The sequence below is a fragment of the Thalassophryne amazonica genome, chromosome 6, assembly GCF_902500255.1.
Source record: "Thalassophryne amazonica chromosome 6, fThaAma1.1, whole genome shotgun sequence".
Lineage (NCBI taxonomy): Eukaryota > Metazoa > Chordata > Actinopteri > Batrachoidiformes > Batrachoididae > Thalassophryne > Thalassophryne amazonica.
This window is the reverse complement of record NC_047108.1, coordinates 64,557,012-64,578,220: the sequence shown is the minus strand read 5'-3', so window position 1 is coordinate 64,578,220 and position 21,209 is coordinate 64,557,012. Positions and strand designations below refer to the sequence as shown.

General features: G+C 46.2%; 2 protein-coding genes across 2 annotated transcripts in view; one reads left to right on the top strand and one right to left on the bottom strand.

Annotated features, from left to right (window-relative positions):
• The first annotated feature begins 620 nt into the window (after positions 1-620).
• Positions 621-4,635, top strand: mipa (major intrinsic protein of lens fiber a). Its single transcript, XM_034172330.1, is given in 5 exon segments — positions 621-1,044; positions 1,047-1,342; positions 1,482-1,646; positions 3,817-3,897; positions 3,990-4,635. Coding segments are annotated over 5 exon segments (789 nt in total). The 5' UTR covers positions 621-983; the 3' UTR covers positions 4,176-4,635.
• Positions 4,636-18,890: 14,255 nt separating this feature from the next.
• Positions 18,891-21,209, bottom strand: part of stat6 (signal transducer and activator of transcription 6, interleukin-4 induced) — a 171,260-nt gene continuing 168,941 nt past the window's right edge. Inside the window, exons 19-21 of the mRNA XM_034172327.1 lie at positions 20,691-20,783; positions 20,446-20,576; positions 18,891-19,268 (exon numbers count right to left, since the gene is read on the bottom strand). Of these exons, the coding sequence (XP_034028218.1) occupies positions 20,516-20,576; positions 20,691-20,783 (154 nt within the window). The 3' untranslated portion in view covers positions 18,891-19,268; positions 20,446-20,515. The remainder of the gene's footprint in view (positions 19,269-20,445; positions 20,577-20,690; positions 20,784-21,209) is intronic.

Genomic DNA, 21,209 nt, shown 5'->3' with positions numbered 1-21,209 from the left:
CTGATCACCATGATGTTCTCCAGTGCAGAGGTTCAATGCCAGGTCTGCTCTCTCTCCTCTTCCTCTCCAACTGTGGATTTTTCTCTCACTTTATCTGGTCTGAGCCTCCAATACATCCAGCACCCACAATGTGAAACTCTACCTAATCAGCTCTGGTGCCACAAACCTAATCCGTACCTATTCAGAGTGCTCATCTTAGTGTGGTGAACTGTTGGTTACATTATTCATATGAAGCCATGCAGCTTCTACACAGGCCGTTCTGTTGTCGTTATCTGTACCACATGCACTACTTGGATTGGTTCTCGGATTGTAGATCTGAGCCTGTGAAAGTGTGAATGAACCCACTAGTACAGTTACTGTTGCCAATCATATTTTTGTTCATTTATTCGCTTGCCCCAATTCATAAAGTGCACAGTTGTAAAAGAACATCCTCAATATGTTACATGCAAATCATTTTTGTCAAACCCCAAGTTTATCACTCTGGGTTAATCTAGAACTGGAGTCAGGGGCCAAAAAAGGGATTAATGATTCTGTTTTGATATGTAGTATTGCACTCTGGCCCCTCCCCTGGGATCAGGGGGTTGCTGCGGGGACAAAGCATTATAAAAAGGCCTCCCCGCTCCCCATGCTCTGGTATAGAGCCTGATTGTCTGCTTGACATGCTTAATGTTTGTCTGTCGGTGTTCCACTGCTAACAACCAGCGCGACTGACACATAGATGCATGGAGACGGGCGTGTTGCTCCACACAGGAGCTCTCCCTGACAGCAGGCAGAACTGAACTGAAAAGACGAAAACAGCAGATGAGCATTAAATGTTGAGGAGTGTGCGTGCTCTCTTAGAGGCGTTCTGTGTTTGAGGGCAGAGCTTTAGCATTTGTTTTCCGTTTGCTGAACTGCACAGCTGTGTTCCTGTGGGGAGATAGAACCTCCTTTGTGTATCCCTCCATCGCTTAACACTTGCTTAACGTAAACTTGTGTCCAACATGTGGGAGTTCAGGTCCATGTCTTTCTGGCGGGCAGTGTTCGCAGAATTCTATGGCACCATGTCTTTGTCTTCTTTGGACTCGGGGCAGCCCTGCGTTGGACCACAGGCTCCCACAATGTTCTCCATGTTGCCTTTTGCTTTGGGCTGGCGGCTGCCACCTTCATCCAGTCCATCGGCCACATCAGTGGAGGACACATCAACCCAGCTGTGACTTTTGCTTACCTGATTGGCTCACAGATGTCCCTTTTCCGGGCATTCTTCTACATTATAGCCCAGTGTCTTGGAGCGCTGGCTGGTGCCGCTGTGCTCTATGGAGTCACACCGATCAATATGAGAGGAAACCTGGCGCTAAACACGGTAAGAATCACCATCAGCCAACAAAAACAGCACTACATTTTGTTGTTATACGACTAAACATGTCACACATCTTCAACTGCTTGAAGCCATGTGGTTTGTGTTTGTTTACATCCTCCATCTATCTCGTCCCACCTCTCAGCTGCAGCCGGGCATTAGCCTGGGCATGGCCACCACCATGGAGGTCTTCCTCACTCTGCAGCTTGTCATCTGCATCTTTGCCGTGACAGATGAGAGGCGCAACGGACGCATGGGCTCTGCTGCCCTAGCCATTGGCTTCTCCGTGCTCATGGGACATCTTCTCGGGGTAAGACGTGGTGTAACATTTCACAATGTCCTCCAGGTTCCTAAGCTGTTTTTACTCATAACTCATAAATTACTCATAACCATCCCAAAGACGTATCGTTATCTTTGGCTGCTTTCAGTGATGCCGGTATTTGGTTAGACTCTTTCTCTCCGATTGTTCTGTCTGAGTTATTCTCATTAGTTACTTCATCCAAACCATCAACATGTTTATTAGACCCCATTCCTACCAGGCTGCTCAAGGAAGCCCTACCATTATTTAATGCTTCGATCTTAAATATGATCAATCTATCTTTGTTAGTTGGCTATGTACCACAGGCTTTTAAGGTGGCAGCAATTAAACCATTACTTAAAAAGCCATCACTTGACCCAGCTATCTTAGCTAATTATAGGCCAATCTCCAACCTTCCTTTTCTCTCAAAAATTCTTGAAAGGGTAGTTGTAAAACAGCTAACTGATCATCTGCAGAGGAATGGTCTATTTGAAGAGTTTCAGTCAGGTTTTAGAATTCATCATAGTACAGAAACAGCATTAGTGAAGGTTACAAATGATCTTCTTACGGCCTCAGACAGTGGACTCATCTCTGTGCTTGTTCTGTTAGACCTCAGTGCTGCTTTTGATACTGTTGACCATAAAATTTTATTACAGAGATTAGAGCATGCCATAGGTATTAAAGGCACTGCGCTGCGGTGGTTTGAATCATATTTGTCTAATAGATTACAATTTGTTCATGTAAATGGGGAATCTTCTTCACAGACTAAAGTTAATTATGGAGTTCCACAAGGTTCTGTGCTAGGACCAATTATTTACTTTATACATGCTTCCCTTAGGCAGTATTATTAGACGGTATTGCTTAAATTTTCATTGTTATGCAGATGATACCCATCTTTATCTATCCATGAAGCCAGAGGACACACACCAATTAGCTAAACTGCAGGATTGTCTTACAGACATAAAGACATGGATGACCTCTAATTTCCTGCTTTTAAACTCAGATAAAACTGAAGTTATTGTACTTGGCCCCACAAATCTTAGAAACATGGTGTCTAACCAGATCCTTACTCTGGATGGCATTACCCTGACCTCTAGTAATACTGTGAGAAATCTTGGAGTCATTTTTGATCAGGATATGTCATTCAAAGCGCATATTAAACAAATATGTAGGACTGCTTTTTTGCATTTACGCAATATCTCTAAAATCAGAAAGGTCTTGTCTCAGAGTGATGCTGAAAAACTAATTCATGCATTTATTTCCTCTAGGCTGGACTATTGTAATTCATTATTATCAGGTTGTCCTAAAAGTTCCCTAAAAAGCCTTCAGTTAATTCAAAATGCTGCAGCTAGAGTACTAACGGGGACTAGAAGGAGAGAGCATATCTCACCCATATTGGCCTCTTTCATTGGCTTCCTGTTAATTCTAGAATAGAATTTAAAATTCTTCTTCTTACTTATAAGGTTTTGAATAATCAGGTCCCATCTTATCTTAGGGACCTCGTAGTACCATATCACCCCAATAGAGCGCTTCGCTCTCAGACTGCAGGCTTACTTGTAGTTCCTAGGGTTTGTAAGAGTAGAATGGGAGGCAGAGCCTTCAGCTTTCAGGCTCCTCTCCTGTGGAACCAGCTCCCAATTCAGATCAGGGAGACAGACACCCTCTCTACTTTTAAGATTAGGCTTAAAACTTTCCTTTTTGCTAAAGCTTATAGTTAGGGCTGGATCAGGTGACCCTGAACCATCCCTTAGTTATGCTGCTATAGACGTAGACTGCTGGGGGGTTCCCATGATGCACTGTTTCTTCTCTTTTTGCTCTGTATGCACCACTCTGCATTTAATCATTAGTGATCGATCTCTGCTCCCCTCCACAGCATGTCTTTTTCTTGGTTCTCTCCCTCAGCCCCAACCAGTCCCAGCAGAAGACTGCCCCTCCCTGAGCCTGGTTCTGCTGGAGGTTTCTTCCTGTTAAAAGGGAGTTTTTCCTTCCCACTGTAGCCAAGTGCTTGCTCACAGGGGGTCGTTTTGACCGTTGGGGTTTTACATAATTATTGTATGGCCTTGCCTTACAATATAAAGCGCCTTGGGGCAACTGTTTGTTGTGATTTGGCGCTATATAAAAAAATTGATTGATTGATTGATTGATGGGGTTGACAGTCTAACAGAGGTTCTCTTTGATTTAGCTGTACTACACGGGAGCAGGAATGAACCCAGCGAGGTCTTTCGCCCCCGCTGTCCTGATCAGGAATTTTGTCAACCACTGGGTGAGATGATATTTGTAGAATTAACACTTCAAATGTTGCAGCACAGTTTCACCGCAAACTTACACTCTGCTGCTTTTTGTTGGCAATCACAGGTGTACTGGGTGGGGCCCATGATTGGTGGCGCTGTTGGTGCTCTGCTATATGACTTCATGCTGTTCCCTCGTATGCGCAGCCTCTCTGAGAGGTTGGCCACGTTGAAGGGCACCCGATCCCCAGAGGCAGAAGGTCTGCAGGAAACCAGGGGAGAACCCATCGAGCTCAAGACACAGGCCCTATAAGCCTAAGGAGGAGAGGAAGATTTACTTTATGACACCGGTCCCGTCACAACTTGCACCCTCGGTTCCCAGTCCACCCATTTCTGCACACATACATCCTCTCCCACGCGACAACAGATCCTGATCCCTCAGAGTAGATGAACACATTTGTCTCCATCGTTCTGAGGCCCTCAAAGTCTCCAGCGTGCCGCCTAATTTCACCTCTACACACCCTTCTCCTCCTCCTCCTTCCCCTTGGACTGCTAGACAGCGTCAAAGGTTTAGACACGTCACAGAAAGGAGTCGCTCACACTTGGCTGACCAGGTGGCTCTAACTGCTCATGGCGAGGGACTTTTTTCCTTTCTTCTTTGTAGTCTCCTAGGAGTGAAGCTACAGTAGCGCAGTGGTCTTCTGCATGCTTTTCATTTTGATCTCAAACCATTTAGTTTGAACAACTTTGGCTAAATTACGTGCACATATTTTCTTTGGCTCGCATATTTGTGGTTCAAAAAACTGTGTGCATGTGAGTGTACGAATGAGGCTGTGTGTGTGTGCATGTCTGCACGTGTGTGCTTGTTTTTTCACTGCCTCAGTCATGTGCCTGTCCTTTCTTTAAAACTACGAGGGCTGTCCGTAAAGTATAGGTCCTTTTTATTTTTTTCAAAAACTATATGGATTTCATTCATATGTTTTTACGTCAGACATGCTTGCAACCTCGTGCGCATGCGTGAGTTTTTCCACGCCTGTCGGTGACGTCATTCACCTGTGAGCACTCCTTGTGGGAGGAGTCGTCCAGCCCCTCGTCGGAATTCCTTTGTCTGAGAAGTTGCTGAGAGACTGGCGCTTTGTTTGATCAAAATTTTTTCTAAACCTGTGAGACACATCGAAGTGGACATGGTTCGAAAAATTAAGCTGGTTTTCAGTGAAAATTTTAACAGCTGATGAGAGATTTTGAGGTGATTCTGTCGCTTTAAGGACTTTTCACGGTGCGAGACGTCGCTCAGCGCTCTCAGGCAGCGTCATCAGCCTGTTTCAAGCTTAAAACCTCCACATTTCAGGCTCTATTCATCCAGGACGTCGTGAGAGAACAGAGAAGTTTCAGAAGAAGTCGGTTTCAGCATTTTATCCGGATATTCCACTGTTAAAGGAGATTTTTTTAATGAAAGACGTGCGGACGGGTCCGCGCGTCGGGACGCAGCCGACGCGGCGCGGCGGCACAGGAAAAACACCTCCGTGTTGATAACCATTTGTAAAATCCAGGCGGCTTTTGATGGCTTTCAGTGGAGTGAGTATATGAGAAATTGTTTATCAGCTGGAGATGTTCCAACTTGTCCTCAAGAATTCCGACGAGGGGCTGGACGACTCCTCCCACAAGGAGTGCTCACAGGCGAATGACGTCACCGACAGGCGTGGAAAAACTCACGCATGCGCACGAGGGTTCAAGCATGTCTGACGTAAAAACATATGAATGAAATCCATATAGTTTTAGAAAAAAATAAAAAGGACCTATACTTTACGGACAGACCTCGTATTATTGACCATGCAGACTTGATTTATTGAAGGCTAATGTCTCTCTGGTCTTGCCCTGATAATACAGTTGTTTAAATTCATAAGGTTACCAGCTTCTTTTTTTTTGTTATATGATCACATAAGTATATGATCACATACGTAAGGCCCTTTTAGCTCTTAAAGTTTATTTTAAACCAGTACAAACACACACATTGCTATACGAATAAACACAACACAATGATTTGGTCTTTCGCAGCTCGATTTCCGATGCGGTTACAATTCCGTGAACGGCCACAGAATGCTTCATCAAGGACGCCATCGTAACATTTGCTGTAATATTTTTGAATTGATGTCATTGCAGTGTTGCTCTTCCAGCTGTAAAGGTGTGTGTTAATCGTTTTGGTTTGACTTGTGTGTGTGGCTGCCATGGAAAAACACAGCAAATCCGACATTCTGTCAACAAGACCTGTTCTGTGCTTGCTTGATGTGACTGAAGTATTTGCTTCCAGGTTAAGAATGAGGAAGGTGTCTGAGGTGTGGTGGCTTCTTGCTGGTGTCAGGACCTTTTCTGCAAGAAACATCTCCCTGTCTCATTTCAGCCGTGAGACGACTGGAATCTTAATTGTGTTTGTACAGAATGCAACTTTATCTTCAGTTTTACATGAGAGGAGTAATATTGAAGGTGCAGCTCCACAGTGGCCTCGTGTGTCTTCTTTGCGTGGAGAGAGGAGGAGGCGCAAACGCTTCAGTCACTGCAGCGTTACCTGATTCTCTTCCTTCTTCTGCACATTTTCAGTGTGATTTCTCTGGCAGTGGTTGAGTGGAACTTACATTTTAGTGACATGTTGAAATTTAGTTTGTGTTTTAATGGAACAGTTTTGATGTACAGTGTAAAGTTTTCTTAAAAAAGAAGAATGATTGTTAAATCTAGATGGATAGGAACTATTGTACTATTGTTCTATGACTCTCCTTTGGTTTATGAATCTTGAAAGTGATGCTAATTATTTTCCACACCATCTGTTATGGTACAGTACATTCTTTCTCAGTCAGTTCCACTGATTTATTCCTATATGTTGTTGTTGTTGTTGGGGGGGGGGGGGTGTTCCAACATTAATCACACCACTTTTCTTATAGATCAATTACAATTTACCAAAATAATTGCTGGCTGAACTTGCCAAGGTTAAAATCACATTGAAAATCAAATATCTTGACCTTCGCCACAATGAATTTTGTTATGTCAGGGTCAACTTTCAGTAATCTTCCAAGTTTGATAGAAATTAGCAATCTTTACCTTGCTGGGCAATTACATCTTCATATATGTGCCACATTTGGCAGGTGCTGAAGTGAAAATTAGAATTTTGACCTTTGATCCCAATGGCCTTTACCTTTATCAAAACAAACCCTTAATGATCAATTCTTGGGTTGACTGTCATCTGAGTATCATGTTTAGTGGAAATTGGCCAAAGGTCCTGAGACGAGCAGGCGAACAAACACAGAACAAAATGTTTCTCAAATTACAGTCTGATATTTAAATCTGAAATATCCACACTAATTGACTGTAAGTTCCATTTACACAAGCCGTCATCTAACAGATCATGTTTGTTTCCCAGCTATACAAATGCTTCAGGATTTGCGACGGTCAGTTGCAAGTGTGGAGAGTGACTTCAGCAAGAGCTTCTTGTAAATAAACTCAAAGATATTTTGATATATTTAAGAAAACTGAAATTTTATTTATCACCACAGCCGAGAACTTGGCTAGATTTTAATAATAGTCCAACGAGTGATTTCTCCAAAAAAGTCATTCCAGAAGAAAGGTTTTTGCACTAGGGTACATTCAATGTGTACAGATTGCAATGGATCAGATCAGGTGACCTTTGGAACAGCGAACAGATGACACAGAAAAACTGAATTTGAAATCATCATTGTAATTCTTGTGATTAATTGTACCACTATTAACTTAACTTTCCCAAGAACTCTTAATATTTTAAAGGCTCCAGGTTTTCTAACCAAACCAATCAGGTGCCAAGCAATCCATCTCCAACTTGTGTGCTTTAACCGCTGACATATCACCCAATTTCAGTTTCAAAACAGAGACATGCAGTAGAGCAGGAATCAGACATACTTTGAAAGGAGTGTTGTGAAAGTGTCGTGACACGGACCCACAACAGGGGGCGTTAATGAACGGACAATGGATAAGCCAAAAAGTAACAATTTAATGTTGTGAATCACACAACGACGTACAGACAATAACAATACAGTGACTGTCAATCATACACCAGGTGACGTGTGGGCAGGCTCGACGATAGAAGACGCCTGGTGAGAGAAAAGCCGGATCCACACAGCTTCCACCACCAACGGAGCTGAAGAACACCGGAGCCGCCAAGCCCTGCGCCCCAGGTGGCCGCTGTTTTCAGCAGTCAGACCCGGTACTGCTGGCAGAGAACAGAGACAGTCCAGATGAGTGTGAGGTCGCACACTCAGTAATCCCACAGTCTGTATTCAGTAAAGGAGGGAGAACCTCCACCTCCAATCACACACTCGTGCAGCTCCTGAGTTAACCGCTAATCTGAGTGGGGTGTGAGGCGAAGCCGTCGCAGTCCACACCAAACGCCAACTCCACAGATAAGGCACACCACAGGAAAACGGCTGCAAAAAGAGATCAGACTAATACTCAAAGTTTAAGTCAGCAGAGAAAATTACCTGATTGGTAGTTGATTTCTCGGCGGGGAGGTGGAGTTGCAGTCCGGCCTTTATGGTGGTGGTGATGAGTAGTGGATGAGTGACAGCTGGTACGGATGATGAGTGACAGCTGTCACTCCTGGTCGCTCCGACTCCCTCTCGTACTTGAAGCCCGCACTTCAAGCAGGGAGCCATCTTGTGGTGGTGGACCAGCAGTACCTCCTCTTCAGCGGCCCACACAACAGGACCCCCCCCTCAACGGGCGCCTCCTGGCGCCCGACCAGGCTTGTCCGGGTGACGGGTGTAGAAGTCAGCCAGGAGGGCTGGGTCCAGGATGAAGCTCCTCTTCACCCAGGAGCGCTCTTCGGGGCCATAACCCTCCCAGTCCACCAGATACTGGAACCCCCGGCCCTTTCGACGGACGTCCAGGAGCCGGCGTACCGTCTACGTGGGCTCCCCGTCAATGATCCGGGCAGGAGGCGGCGCTGGTCCCGGGGCACACAGTGGTGAGGTATGGCAGGGCTTGAGTCTTGACACATGAAACACGGGGTGTGAAGCTGGCAGCTTCAGCTTCACTGCGGCCGGACTGAGGACTTTGAGTATGGGAAATGGTCCGATGTACCTGTCCTTTAGTTTGTGGGATTCCACCTGCAGGGGGGTCCTTAGTAGATAGCCAGACCTCCTGCCTGGGCTGGTATGCAGGGGCCGGGGAACGCCGGCGGTCTGCATGGGCCTTAGATCGTCCGGGCTCTGAGCAGGGCAGAGGGGCGGTACGCCACACCCGACGGCACTTCCTCAGATGGGCCTGGACCGAGGGCACCCCGACCTCTCCCTCCACCAGTGGAAACAACGGGGCTGGTACCCCAAAAACACCTCAAACGGGGAGAGGCCGTGGCAGATGAGACTTGGCTATTATGAGCGTACTCGATCCAGGCCAGATGGTCACTCCAGGCCGTAGGGTGCGTGGAGGGTCACGCAGCGGAGGGCATGCTCCAGTTCCTGGTTAGTCCGCTCTGCCTGCCCGTTCGTCTGGGGGTGGTACCCAGACGAGAGACTGACGGTGGCCCCCAGTTCCTGCAGAAACTCCTCCAGACCTGGGAGGAGAACTGAGGACCCACGATCCGAGACAATGTCTGATGGAATCCCATGCAGACGCACGACGTGGTGGACCAGGAGGTCTGCAGTCTCCTGGGCCGTTGGGAGCTTCGGGAGGGCCACGAAGTGGGCCGCCTTGGAGAACCAGTCCACTATCGTTAAGGATGGTGGTGTTGCCCTGGGAAGGCGGGAGGCCCGTGACAAAGTCCTGGCCGATATGAGACCAGGGGCGACGAGGCACAGGCAGAGGCTGGAGGAGGCCTTGGCCTTGTGATGGTCGGCTTTGCCCCTGGCACAGGTGGTGCAGGCCTGGACATACCTCCGGACGTCGGCTTCCATAGACGCCAACCAGAAGCGCTGCCGGACCACTGCCACGGTCCTTCGCACCCTGGGTGAAGGAGAGCTTGGAACCGTGACAGAAGTCAAGGACTGCAGCCCTGGCCTCTGGTGGGACGTACAGTTTGTTCTTTCGGACCTGTCCCGGGTCCGGGCTCCGTGTCAGGGCCTCCCGGACGGTCTTCTCCACGTCCCACGTAAGGGCGGCCACGACAGTGGACTCGGGGATGATGGTTTTCAGGGGGGTCTGACAGCTCGGTCTTGACCTCCTCTTCGTGCACCCGGGACAGGGCGTCAGATCGTTGGTTCTTTTGTCCCGGGGCGGTAGGTGATCGGAAGTCAAAACGCCCGAAGAACAGTGACCAGCGGGCTTGCCTGGGGTTCAGACGCTTCTCGGGTCCGGATGTACTCAGGTTCTGATGGTCCGTGAAAACCGTAAATGGTACCGATGCTCCCTCCAACAGGTGTCTCCACTCCTCAAGAGCCTCCTTCACCGCAAGAAGTTCCCGATTGCCGACGTCATAGTTCCGTTCAGCTAGGGTCAACCTGCGGGAAAAGTAGGCACATGGATGGAGAACCTTGTCGGACTCCCCGCTCTGGGACAGCACGGCTCCTATCCCTGAGTCAGAGGCATCCACTTCAACAACAAACTGGCGCTTGGGATCGGGCTGCACCAGAACCGGTGCAGTCGAGAACCGGCATTTCAACTCCCTAAACGCGGCTTCGCACCAATCCGACCAGGTGAAGGGGACTTTTGTGGAGGTCAGGGCTGTCAGGGGGCTAACTACCTGACTGTAGCCCTTAATGAACCTCCGGTAGAAATTTGCAAAACCGAGGAACTGTTGTAGTTCCTACGGTTGTTGGTTGGGGCCAATCTCTCACCGCCGCAACCTTGGCCGGATCAGGGGCGACGGAGTTGGAGGAGATGATGAACCCCAAGAAGGACAAAGAAGTGCGGTGGAACTCACACTTCTCGCCCTTCACAAACAGCCGGTTCTCCAACAACCGCTGTAGGACCTGACGTACATGCTTGACATGGGTCTCAGGATCCGGAGAAAAGATGAGTATATCGTCTAGATATACGAAGACAAACCGATGCAGGAAGTCCCGCAAGACGTCATTAACCAATGCTTGGAACGTCGCGGGCGCATTGGTGAGGCCGAACGGCATGACCAGGTACTCAAAGTGACCTAACAGGGTGTTAAATGCCGTCTTCCACTCGTCTCCCTCCCGGATCCGAACCAGATGATAAGCATTCCTAAGATCCAATTTCATGAAAATTTGGGCTCCATGCAGGGGCATGAACACTGAATCCAACAGAGGTAACGGGTATCGGTTGCGAACCGTGATCTCGTTCAGCCCTCTGTAATCAATGCATGGACGGAGTCCGCCGTCCTTCTTGCCCACAAAAAAGAAACCAGCACCCATCGGGGAGGTGGAGTTCCGGATCAACCCGGCAGCTAACGAGTCCCAGATGTAGGTCTCCATTGATTCGCGTTCCGGACGTGAGAGGTTGTACAGCCTGCTGGATGGGTACTCAGCGCCCGGTATCAAATCAATGGCACAATCGTACGGACGGTGCGGGGGCAGCGTGAGTGCCAGATCCTTGCTGAAGACATCAGCAAGGTCGTGGTACTCGGCCGGCACCGCCGTCAGATTGGGGGGGACTGAAACCTCCTCCTTAGCAATCACACCGGGTGGAACCAAGGATCCTAAACAATCCCAGTGGCAGGTTTCGCTCCACTGAACCACAACCCCAGACAGCCAATCAATCCGGGGATTGTGTTTTAACACCCATGGAAAACCCAAAATCACTCGGGAGGTAGAAGGTGTTACATAAAACACAATCTCCTCCCTGTGATTCCCAGACACCACCAATGTCACTGGCTGTGTCTGGTGTGTGATTAGTGGAAGAAGGGTGCCATCTAGCGCCCCCACCGACAATGGTGACGGTAAGGCCACTAGAGGGAGCCCAACCTCCTTTGCCCATCTGCTATCCAGCAGATTCCCCTCTGACCCCGTGTCCACCAGTGCTGGGGCGTGAAGGGTTAGATCCCCACTCAGGATCATGACTGGGATTCGTGCAGATCGTCGGGGTTTCCCCACGTGGGTGTTGTGACCCACCCTTAGCCCAGTCTCTAAGGACGAGTGCTGTTGTTTTGACCGTTTGGGGCATTCTCTCTGTATGTGCTCAGTAGAGCTGCAGAGAAAACACTCTCCACGGATCAGCCTCCTTTGTCTCTGATCTGATCGTTTTTTGGCCCTGCTCGTTTCCATAGCAACGTCAGCAGGGGGAGCTGTTGTCACGTGGAGAGCCCTGGCAGTGGAGCGTGGGGAAGTCGGCTTCCTTTCGGACCCGGGAGGAAGAGGGACGGCTTGTGCCTGGCCACGCCCCTCGTCTCGTTCCCGTCGGTGTTCCGTTAATCGGTTGTCTAACCGTATAACCAGGTCGATAAGCCCATCTAAATCCCGCGGCTCATCCTTTGCCACCAGGTGCTCCTTAAGGACCAGAGACAGTCCATTTACAAAGGTGGCGCGGAGCGCAACAGCATTCCAGCCGGCTCGTGCTGCCGCGATGCGGAAGTCGACTGCATACTTCGCTGTGCTCCGACGCCCCTGCCGTATCGACAGCAGCACACTTGAAGTGGTCTCGCCTCTATGAGTGTGGTCGAACACCTGTCGGAACTCCCTCACAAACTCAGTATAAACCGTTAGGAGCCGTGAATTCTGCTCCCAAAGCGCCGTAGCCCAGGCGCGTGCCTCTCCTCGAAGCAAATTGATCACATAAGCCACCCGGCTAGCGTCTGCTGCGTACATGACGGGACGCTGTGAAAGATGTGCTGCAGCTCACCCAACACGCCTCCTGCTGGCGCCTGTGCACCTCGCTCTTCCATTGGCTGTTCAAGCGATGGTTGACGCCCCTCGGGATCCATGACGCTGGCCGAGAAATCCTGTTGTGAAAGTGTCGTGACACAGACCCACAACAGGGGGCGTTAATGAACGGACAATGGATAAGCCAAAAAGTAACAATTTAATGTTGTGAATCACACAACGATGTACAGACAATAACAATACAGTGACTGTCAATCATACACCAGGTGACGTGTGGGCAGGCTCGACGATAGAAGACGCCTGGCGAGAGAGAAAAGCCGGATCCACACAGCTTCCACCGCCAACGGAGCTGAAGAACACCGGAGCCGCCAAGCCCTGCGCCCCAGGTGGCCGCTGTCTTCAGCAGTCAGACCCGGTACTGCTGGCAGAGAACAGAGACAGTCCAGATGAGTGTGAGGTCGCACACTCAGTAATCCCACAGTCTGTATTCAGTAAAGGAGGGAGCACCTCCATCTCCAATCACACACTCGTGCAGCTCCTGAGTTAACCACTAATCTGAGTGGGGTGTGAGGCGAAGCCGTCGCAGTCCACACCAAACGCCAACTCCTCAGATAAGGCACACCACAGGAAAACGGCTGCAAAAAGAGATCAGACTAATACTCAAAGTTTAAGTCAGTAGAGAAAATTACCTGATTGGTAGTTGATTTCTCGGCGGGGAGGTGGAGTTGCAGTCCGGCCTTTATGGTGGTGGTGATGAGTAGTGGATGAGTGACAGCTGGTACGGATGATGAGTGACAGCTGTCACTCCTGGTCGCTCCGACGCCCTCTCGTGCTTGAAGCCCGCACTTCAAGCAGGGCGCCATCTTGTGGTGGTGGGCCAGCAGTACCTCCTCTTCAGCGGCCCACACAACAAGGAGTGCCTCATGAAATCCCACACTGCCTCATAAAGGAACTAAACATCTTCTATAAAACCTGTTAAGGTTTCTGTGGCTACAGTCAGAGCAAATAATTCCATTTACCTTTGGCAGAATTAACCTTTTTCTGGCAGATTTAAACTCAACGTGTTCGGAATGCTGGCATCCATTATGGAAAAACTCATTGTTATGATGTGAAAGTGAGGCTGGGGTTACGTGGCCAAAGCAAATTCCACAGAAACCACATGGATCTGACAGACAACAGAAACCATTTTCACATTTGGGCTTCAAAGGAAGAAAAAAAAAAAGACAACCAATACAGGAAATCAACGATAAGGTGGGGGGAGGCAAAGTCAAAGATCAATATGTCTGATAGTTTATAGTGAGGTAAGTTATTTGATTCTCTATGATGAACAGAAATTTTCCTGTTGTATACCACTGATTGGACTTGATTTTTTTCATTTGGAAAATGCTTGGACCATTTCTTTTAGAAAAGTTAGACTAATGGCATTCTACTTCACTTCAGCAACAAACAAACAAAAATAAACACTGCTGAAAACACAGGTCAATGCCACAGTATATTCAAAATGCACACTATAATCTGCACTTAAACGACACTCTTCCCCGTGTATTTTTTTAATGATTCAATACCATTTTAGTTTTACATCCTGTTTGTTGATGCAGACAAAGAACATATGATCATATGCCTGATGAAGTCCTATTATTATGACTTTCTTTGAAGAGTGTTCCTATAAAATATATCAATTACATATTGCATCCCAAAATAATCAAATTATTGTTCTGCCACTTTGAAAACGTCCCTCCATTTTTTATGTATTTTGTAACATGTGGCATATATATATATATATATATATATATATATATATATATATATATATATATATATATATATGTGTGTGTCCATGAGCTGGACATGCCAGAACTGTCCCGTGAGGCTTCATCACGGCGTTGCTTTGCGCCGAGCTTCTCTTTCCATGACAAAAACTCCTTTAACAGTGAAATGTGCCGTTCATTTTTAAACTGGACGCTGTCTTGATCCGGTATGTCATCTGACTAGCAGAGGAATTGTGAAAAGACGTGGACATCAGCACTTTTTTCGGCACATTAAGACAGACTAAGTGTTTGGGAACTGAGGACACTAATTGTTGAAGCTTTGTAGGTGGAATTCTTTCCCATTCTTGCTTGATGTACGACTTTAGTTGTCAACAGTCTGGGGTCTCTGTTGTCGTATTTTTCGCTTTATAATGCACCACACATTTTCAATGGGGGCAGGTCTGGACTGCAGGCAGCCCAGTCTAGTACCTGCACTCTTTTACTACAAAGCCACACTGTTAACACATGCAGAATGTGGCTTTGCATTGTCTTGCTGAAATAAGGACGTCCATGAAAAAGATGTTGCCTGGATGGCAGAATGGCAGCATGTGTTGCTGCAAAACCTGGATGTACCTTTCAGCATTGATGGTGCCATCACAGATGTGTAAGTTGCCCATGCCGTGGGCACTAACACACCCCCATACCATCACAGATGCAGTAACAATCTGGATGGTCTTTTACCTCTTTTTTCCAGAGGACATAACGTCCATGATTTCCAAGAACAATTTGAAATGTGGACTCATCAGATCACAGCACACTTTTCCACTTTGCGTCTGTTCATTTCAAATGAGCTCAGGCCCAGAGAAGGCGGTGCTGTTTCTGGATCTTGTTGATGTATGGCTTTCGCTTTGCATGGTAGAGTTTTCACTTGCACTTGTAGATGTAGCAACGAACTGTGTTAACTGACAATGGTTTTCTGAAGTGTTCCTGAGCCCACGCGCTAAGATCTTTTACACAGTGATGTTGGTTTTTAATTCAGTACTGTCTGAGGGATTGAAGGTCACGGGCATTCAATGTTGGTTTTCGGCCTTGCCGCTTACGTGTAGAAAGTTCTCCAGATTCTCTGAATCCTCTAATTATATTATGGACTGTAGCTGATGGAATCCCTAAATTCCTTGCAATTGAACATGAGAAACATTTTTTCTTAAACTGATGGAATATTTTTTCACGTAGTTGTTCACAAAGTAGTGATCCTCGCCCTATCTTTGCTTGTGAATGGCTGAGCCTTTTGGGGATGCTCCTTTTATACCCAATCATGACACTCACAATTAGTGTCCTCAGTTCCCAAACGCTTATTGAGTGTTGTTAGAAGGAAAGGTGATGTAACACAGTGGTAAACATACCACTGTCCCAGCTTTTTTGAAACCTGTTGTAGGCATCCATTTCAAAATGGGCAAATATTTGCACAAAAACAATAAAGTTTCTCAGTTTGAACATTAAATATCTTGTCTTTGTGGTTGTATTCAACTGAATATATGTTGAAGAGGATTTGCAAATCATTGTATTCTGTTTTTATTTACATTTTACACAACGTCCCAACTTCATTGGAATTGGGGTTGTAATAAAAAATACTGTACATAAAGAGGTTTTAACATGATAATATTACCTCTATTTCTCTTTTTAATAGTTATGATCAATGGCAGCATTTACCACCACGCAGTGACGGGTAGTCAACATACTAGCATTTAAAATGAAATGGCATGAATCCAAGTGCAGCATTTTATTGGAGGAATGAAGATGAGTTAGTCCATCCTTGCCAGCTTGTGGGGAGAATAACTAAAAAATAATACATGCCATCATCTTGTAATTTGCCAAATGAAACAAACACAGGTCAAAGTCTTTCACATCTGGTGACTTTTAATGTACCAGATTGGCTTTTAAAAACAACAAAACATTTTTTTTTTGCCAGTGTAACATCCCATAGATTGCTGGCTGCTTAGTGGAAAAGTAAATCCCGTCAGACTGGTAGTTCCTGAGGCCCATTGCTGCCGGCACTTATCCTCAGATTCATTAGTGTGAAGCAGGTAAAAAAAGTCCCCCAGATGGGAGAGTTATATAACCAAGAAAGATTTATTTCCGCAGCACGATGGCTTAGTGGTTAGCAATGTTGCCTCACAGCAAGAAAGTCATGGGATTGATTCCCACCTGTGGTCTTTCTGTGTGGCGTTTGCATGTTCTCCCCATGCTTGAGTGGGTTCCCTTCCACATCCAAAGACATGCAGGTTAGGTGAATTGGAATCTTTAAATTGTCCGTAGGTCCGTAGGTGTGCGTGCAAGTGTGAATGTGTTTGTTTGCCTGTATGTGGCCCTGCGACAGACTGGCATCCTGTCCAGGGTGGACCCCTCTGCACGCCCTATGATTGCTGGGAAAGGGTCCAGCACCTCCCGTATTGGAGCAAGCAGTTGAAGATGACTGAGTGAGATTTATTTCCCTGGTCAAGGCTGGCACCCATTTACAGCTGGGAAGACCAGAACTTTGCAGATTAAGTGTCTTGACCAAGGATACAGACAATTCCTTCTCAGACTGCAGAACTAGAGAAAAAAAAAAAAATCTCTCAATTAATTGCTGGGATTAGCTCATACACTCAACAAAAATATAAATGCAACACTTTTGGTTTTGCTCCCATTTTGTATGAGATGAACTCAAAGATCTAAAACTTTTTCCACATACACAATATCACCATTTCCCTCAAATATTGTTCACAAACCAGTCTAAATCTGTGATAGTGAGCACTTCTCCTTTGCTGAGATAATCCATCCCACCTCACAGGTGTGCCATATCAAGATGCTGATTAGACACCATGATTAGTGCACAGGTGTGCCTTAGACTGCCCACAATAAAAGGCCACTCTGAAAGGTGCAGTTTGTTTTATTGGGGGGGGGATACCAGTCAGTATCTGGTGTGACCACCATTTGCCTCATGCAGTGCAACACATCTCCTTCACACATCTCCTTCCATCTCCTTCCTTCCATCTCCTTCGATCAGGTTGTCAATTGTGGCCTGTGGAATGTTGGTCCACTCCTCTTCAATGGCTGTGCGAAGTTGCTGGATATTGGCAGGAAGTGGTACACGCTGTCGTATACGCCGGTCCAGAGCATCCCAAACATGCTCAATGGGTGACATGTCCGGTGAGTATGCCGGCCATGCAAGAACTGGGACATTTTCAGCTTCCAAGAATTGTGTACAGATCCTTGCAACATGGGGCCGTGCATTATCCTGCTGCAACATGAGGTGATGTTCTTGGATGTATGGCACAACAATGGACCTCAGGATCTCGTCACGGTATCGCTGTGCATTCAAAATGCCATCAATAAAATGCACCTGTGTTCTTCGTCCATAACAGACGCCTACCCATACCATAACCCCACCGCCACCATGGGCCACTCGATCCACAACATTGACATCAGAAAACCGCTCACCCACACGACGCCACACACGCTGTCTGCCATCTGCCCTGGACAGTGTGAACCGGGATTCATCCGTGAAGAGAACACCTCTCCAACGTGCCAAACGCCAGCGAATGTGAGCATTTGCCCACTCAAGTCGGTTACGACGACGAACTGGAGTCAGGTCGAGATCCCGATGAGGACGACGAGCATGCAGATGAGCTTCCCTGAGACGGTTTCTGACAGTTTGTGCAGAAATTCTTTGGTTATGCAAACCGATTGTTTCAGCAGCTGTCCGAGTGGCTGGTCTCAGACGATCTTGGAGGTGAACATGCTGGATGTGGAGGTCCTGGGCTGGTGTGGTTACATGTGGTCTGCGGTTGTGAGGCTGGTTGGATGTACTGCCAAATTCTCTGAAACGCCTTTGGAGACGGCTTATGGTAGAGAAATGAACATTCAATACACGAGCAACAGCTCTGGTTGACATTCCTGCTGTCAGCATGCCAATTGCACGCTCCCTCAAATCTTGTGACATCTGTGGCATTGTGCTGTGTGATAAAACTGCACCTTTCAGAGTGGCCTTTTATTGTGGACAGTCTAAGGCACACCTGTGCACTAATCATGGTGTCTAATCAGCATCTTGATATGGCACACCTGTGAGGTGGGATGGATTATCTCAGCAAAGGAGAAGTGCTCACTATCACAGATTTAGACTGGTTTGTGAACAATATTTGAGGGAAATGGTGATATTGTGTATGTGGAAAAAGTTTTAGATCTTTGAGTTCATCTCATACAAAATGGGAGCAAAACAAAAAGTGTTGCGTTTATATTTTTGTTGAGTATATACTTCAGCAATTACACAAAAGTATTTTTACAGCCACCATGATTGCTGCTTTGTCACATAATGTGGTCTAGTCTCACAGTTTAGAGTGTTGGAAGAGCTTAGCTTTCATTTTCCAGCAGAACATGCAATCTTATTCATTGTGCAGTGGCTACGTAGTACATATTTACTGTGCCTACTGTACATAACTGCACAACTGAGTGTCTAAAATATTGCAACCAATTGTAAAAAATGACAATTATATACAAGAGTGAAGTACGAGTATAATTCTTGCTTTATTGTGACTAAAAGACATCCAACAAACAGATGACAACAGACGTTATAATGTCAGCGTGAATCTGTTAATTATCCGTTGACAGGAGTGATCATGGTTGTTAGATACAAACTGATATCTTGATAGTAATTCACCTTTGTTCAACCACAGTGCAGTATAATACAAAATAAAATAATACAACATGACTGACTTGGCAGCAGAGAAATGTGTTTAAAAACAATGAAATAATGGCACAGATGGCCAGCAAATAAGAATCAGCCCATCATATTGAGTCCAACAGAAGTCCAACATGTACCTCAGAAGCTTTCACTTAAATCTGGAGGATGCTGTTCGGTGATATTAGAATGAAGCTAAAGGTCCTGTCACACCTTGACGATTTAGCCAGCATATGCTAATCGTATTAAAAAGCTGGCAAAAGTCCAATAAGTTAAGGGCAAGTTTTTTATAAGAGCACATTGAAACATGTTGAAGCTCGCTGATGTACGTCCTGATAAGCTGAGCTCCTCAAAAAATGTTTGGCTTGCTGAAAATTTTCAACGAGTGCCAGCGCGTAACTCATACGTCCTGCACATGCAGGACATAAGATGTAGGTGAGTTATGTGATTGTTGGTACACGTTTCTTGTAATTTACTCATAAGTCTAAATCTGTCCATTAATGCTGGCCACTGATTGGCTGAAACCTGCAGTCCTCATGCGGTCAGACTGTTTCATTCACACACGTAAATCTGACCTGTTCGTTTCAGTCCAATTCACCATCACAGACAGACATGAATCCGCATAAAGCTCCTGATTTTTGAAAATGATGACTGAAAATCCTTTAATTTGTGGGTGGAAACATTTTAAAGCAAGTCCCTCAGTGGTTTTTCTGCTGCATTTCTCAAAGGATGTCGGTGTCGTGCGCTCTGATCACACAGAAGCGCTGTGATGATTTAAACTTTTAAAGCGCCACTGCTGTCGGTGTAATCATCAGACGACCTCATCGATCAATAAGGGTGATCACCCCTGATTAATGCTCTGTTTAAACATTTAAATTGCTGTCGCTGTCAGTGATCGCCACACCGACAGATCACACTGACAGATCACACCTGATCGCGGTCGACTGGCGCTTTAAAAGTATAACTCATCACAGCATTTCATTATTCAGGTCTGTGATGACCTAATCAGATCTGCTGATCAGAAAGCAGCCGGCGCTTTAAACATTTAAAGAGTCACAGCACTTCATTCATTCACGGCAGCATTTACCACAGCCAGTCCACTCATCAGCATTCTGTACACAATGAAAATGGTCCACCAAGATAAAAAATGAAGATTAAAAAAAATTAAATAATGTTAAATTACTGTTTCTGATGCGCACCACACCGTGCAGTACCGACCCGAACCACTGAGTGGAAACGGGGCTGTCGGCATACGCTGGATAATCATCAAGGTGTGACAGCTGCATTAATTTTTTAGATGTACGACAGCATGTGCCAGCATTTTTAATACGGTCAGAATACGCAGGCTAAATCATCAAGCTGTGACAGGGCCTTAAATGGTTTAACTTGTTAAATATCAAGGTGATGTGGGTTCTCTATTCAGTTCTAATTCAGATTCTTTTTTTTCTTAGTCCTCAAGATTCTTCAGAATGCTGTCTAATACCTGTTCCATACTGTCATTGGGAACCCTGCAACACACACAAACATGTCATGTCATAAGAACCACAGAACAGCCTCCATTAGTTATTATGTTTTTTTTTTTTTTTACTATATTATGAACCATCATGACAATGAAAACCTACATGTCATCAGAGAAGACGTCAATGGAAGGTGCTGGAGTTTCCATTGGATCTGAAGTGACTGATTCTGGGGTGAACGGCTGCTGGAACTGATGCCTGAAACAAAATCAACCCTGAGTCAGTTAGAAAACAATAAAGATGGACATGCTTGCTACACTCTTACAGTCTGCTACAAAACTTTTGACTTAACGTTCATGCTATTATTTAGTGTATGAGCTATGCTATGTTGATAAATTATGTAATTATGGAACACCACCTAGACATGGTTGGTTTATGTAAAACCTGGCTAAAACCTACCCCCCAATTAAATCTGTCCACCTGCACACACATTTAGTCATGTCCCTCGCAGTACAAAGCAAGGCAGAGGTGTCACTTTAATTCATAAATTCTGGTTTAGCTTGATGACTCTTGGGGCTCTCTGCTCTGCTCAGGGTGCCATGTACTGTACAATCATGATCAGAAGAATACAATTCAGACATGTTACTCTGTCACCATTTATAGGCTCCAGGCCCATATTCTGAA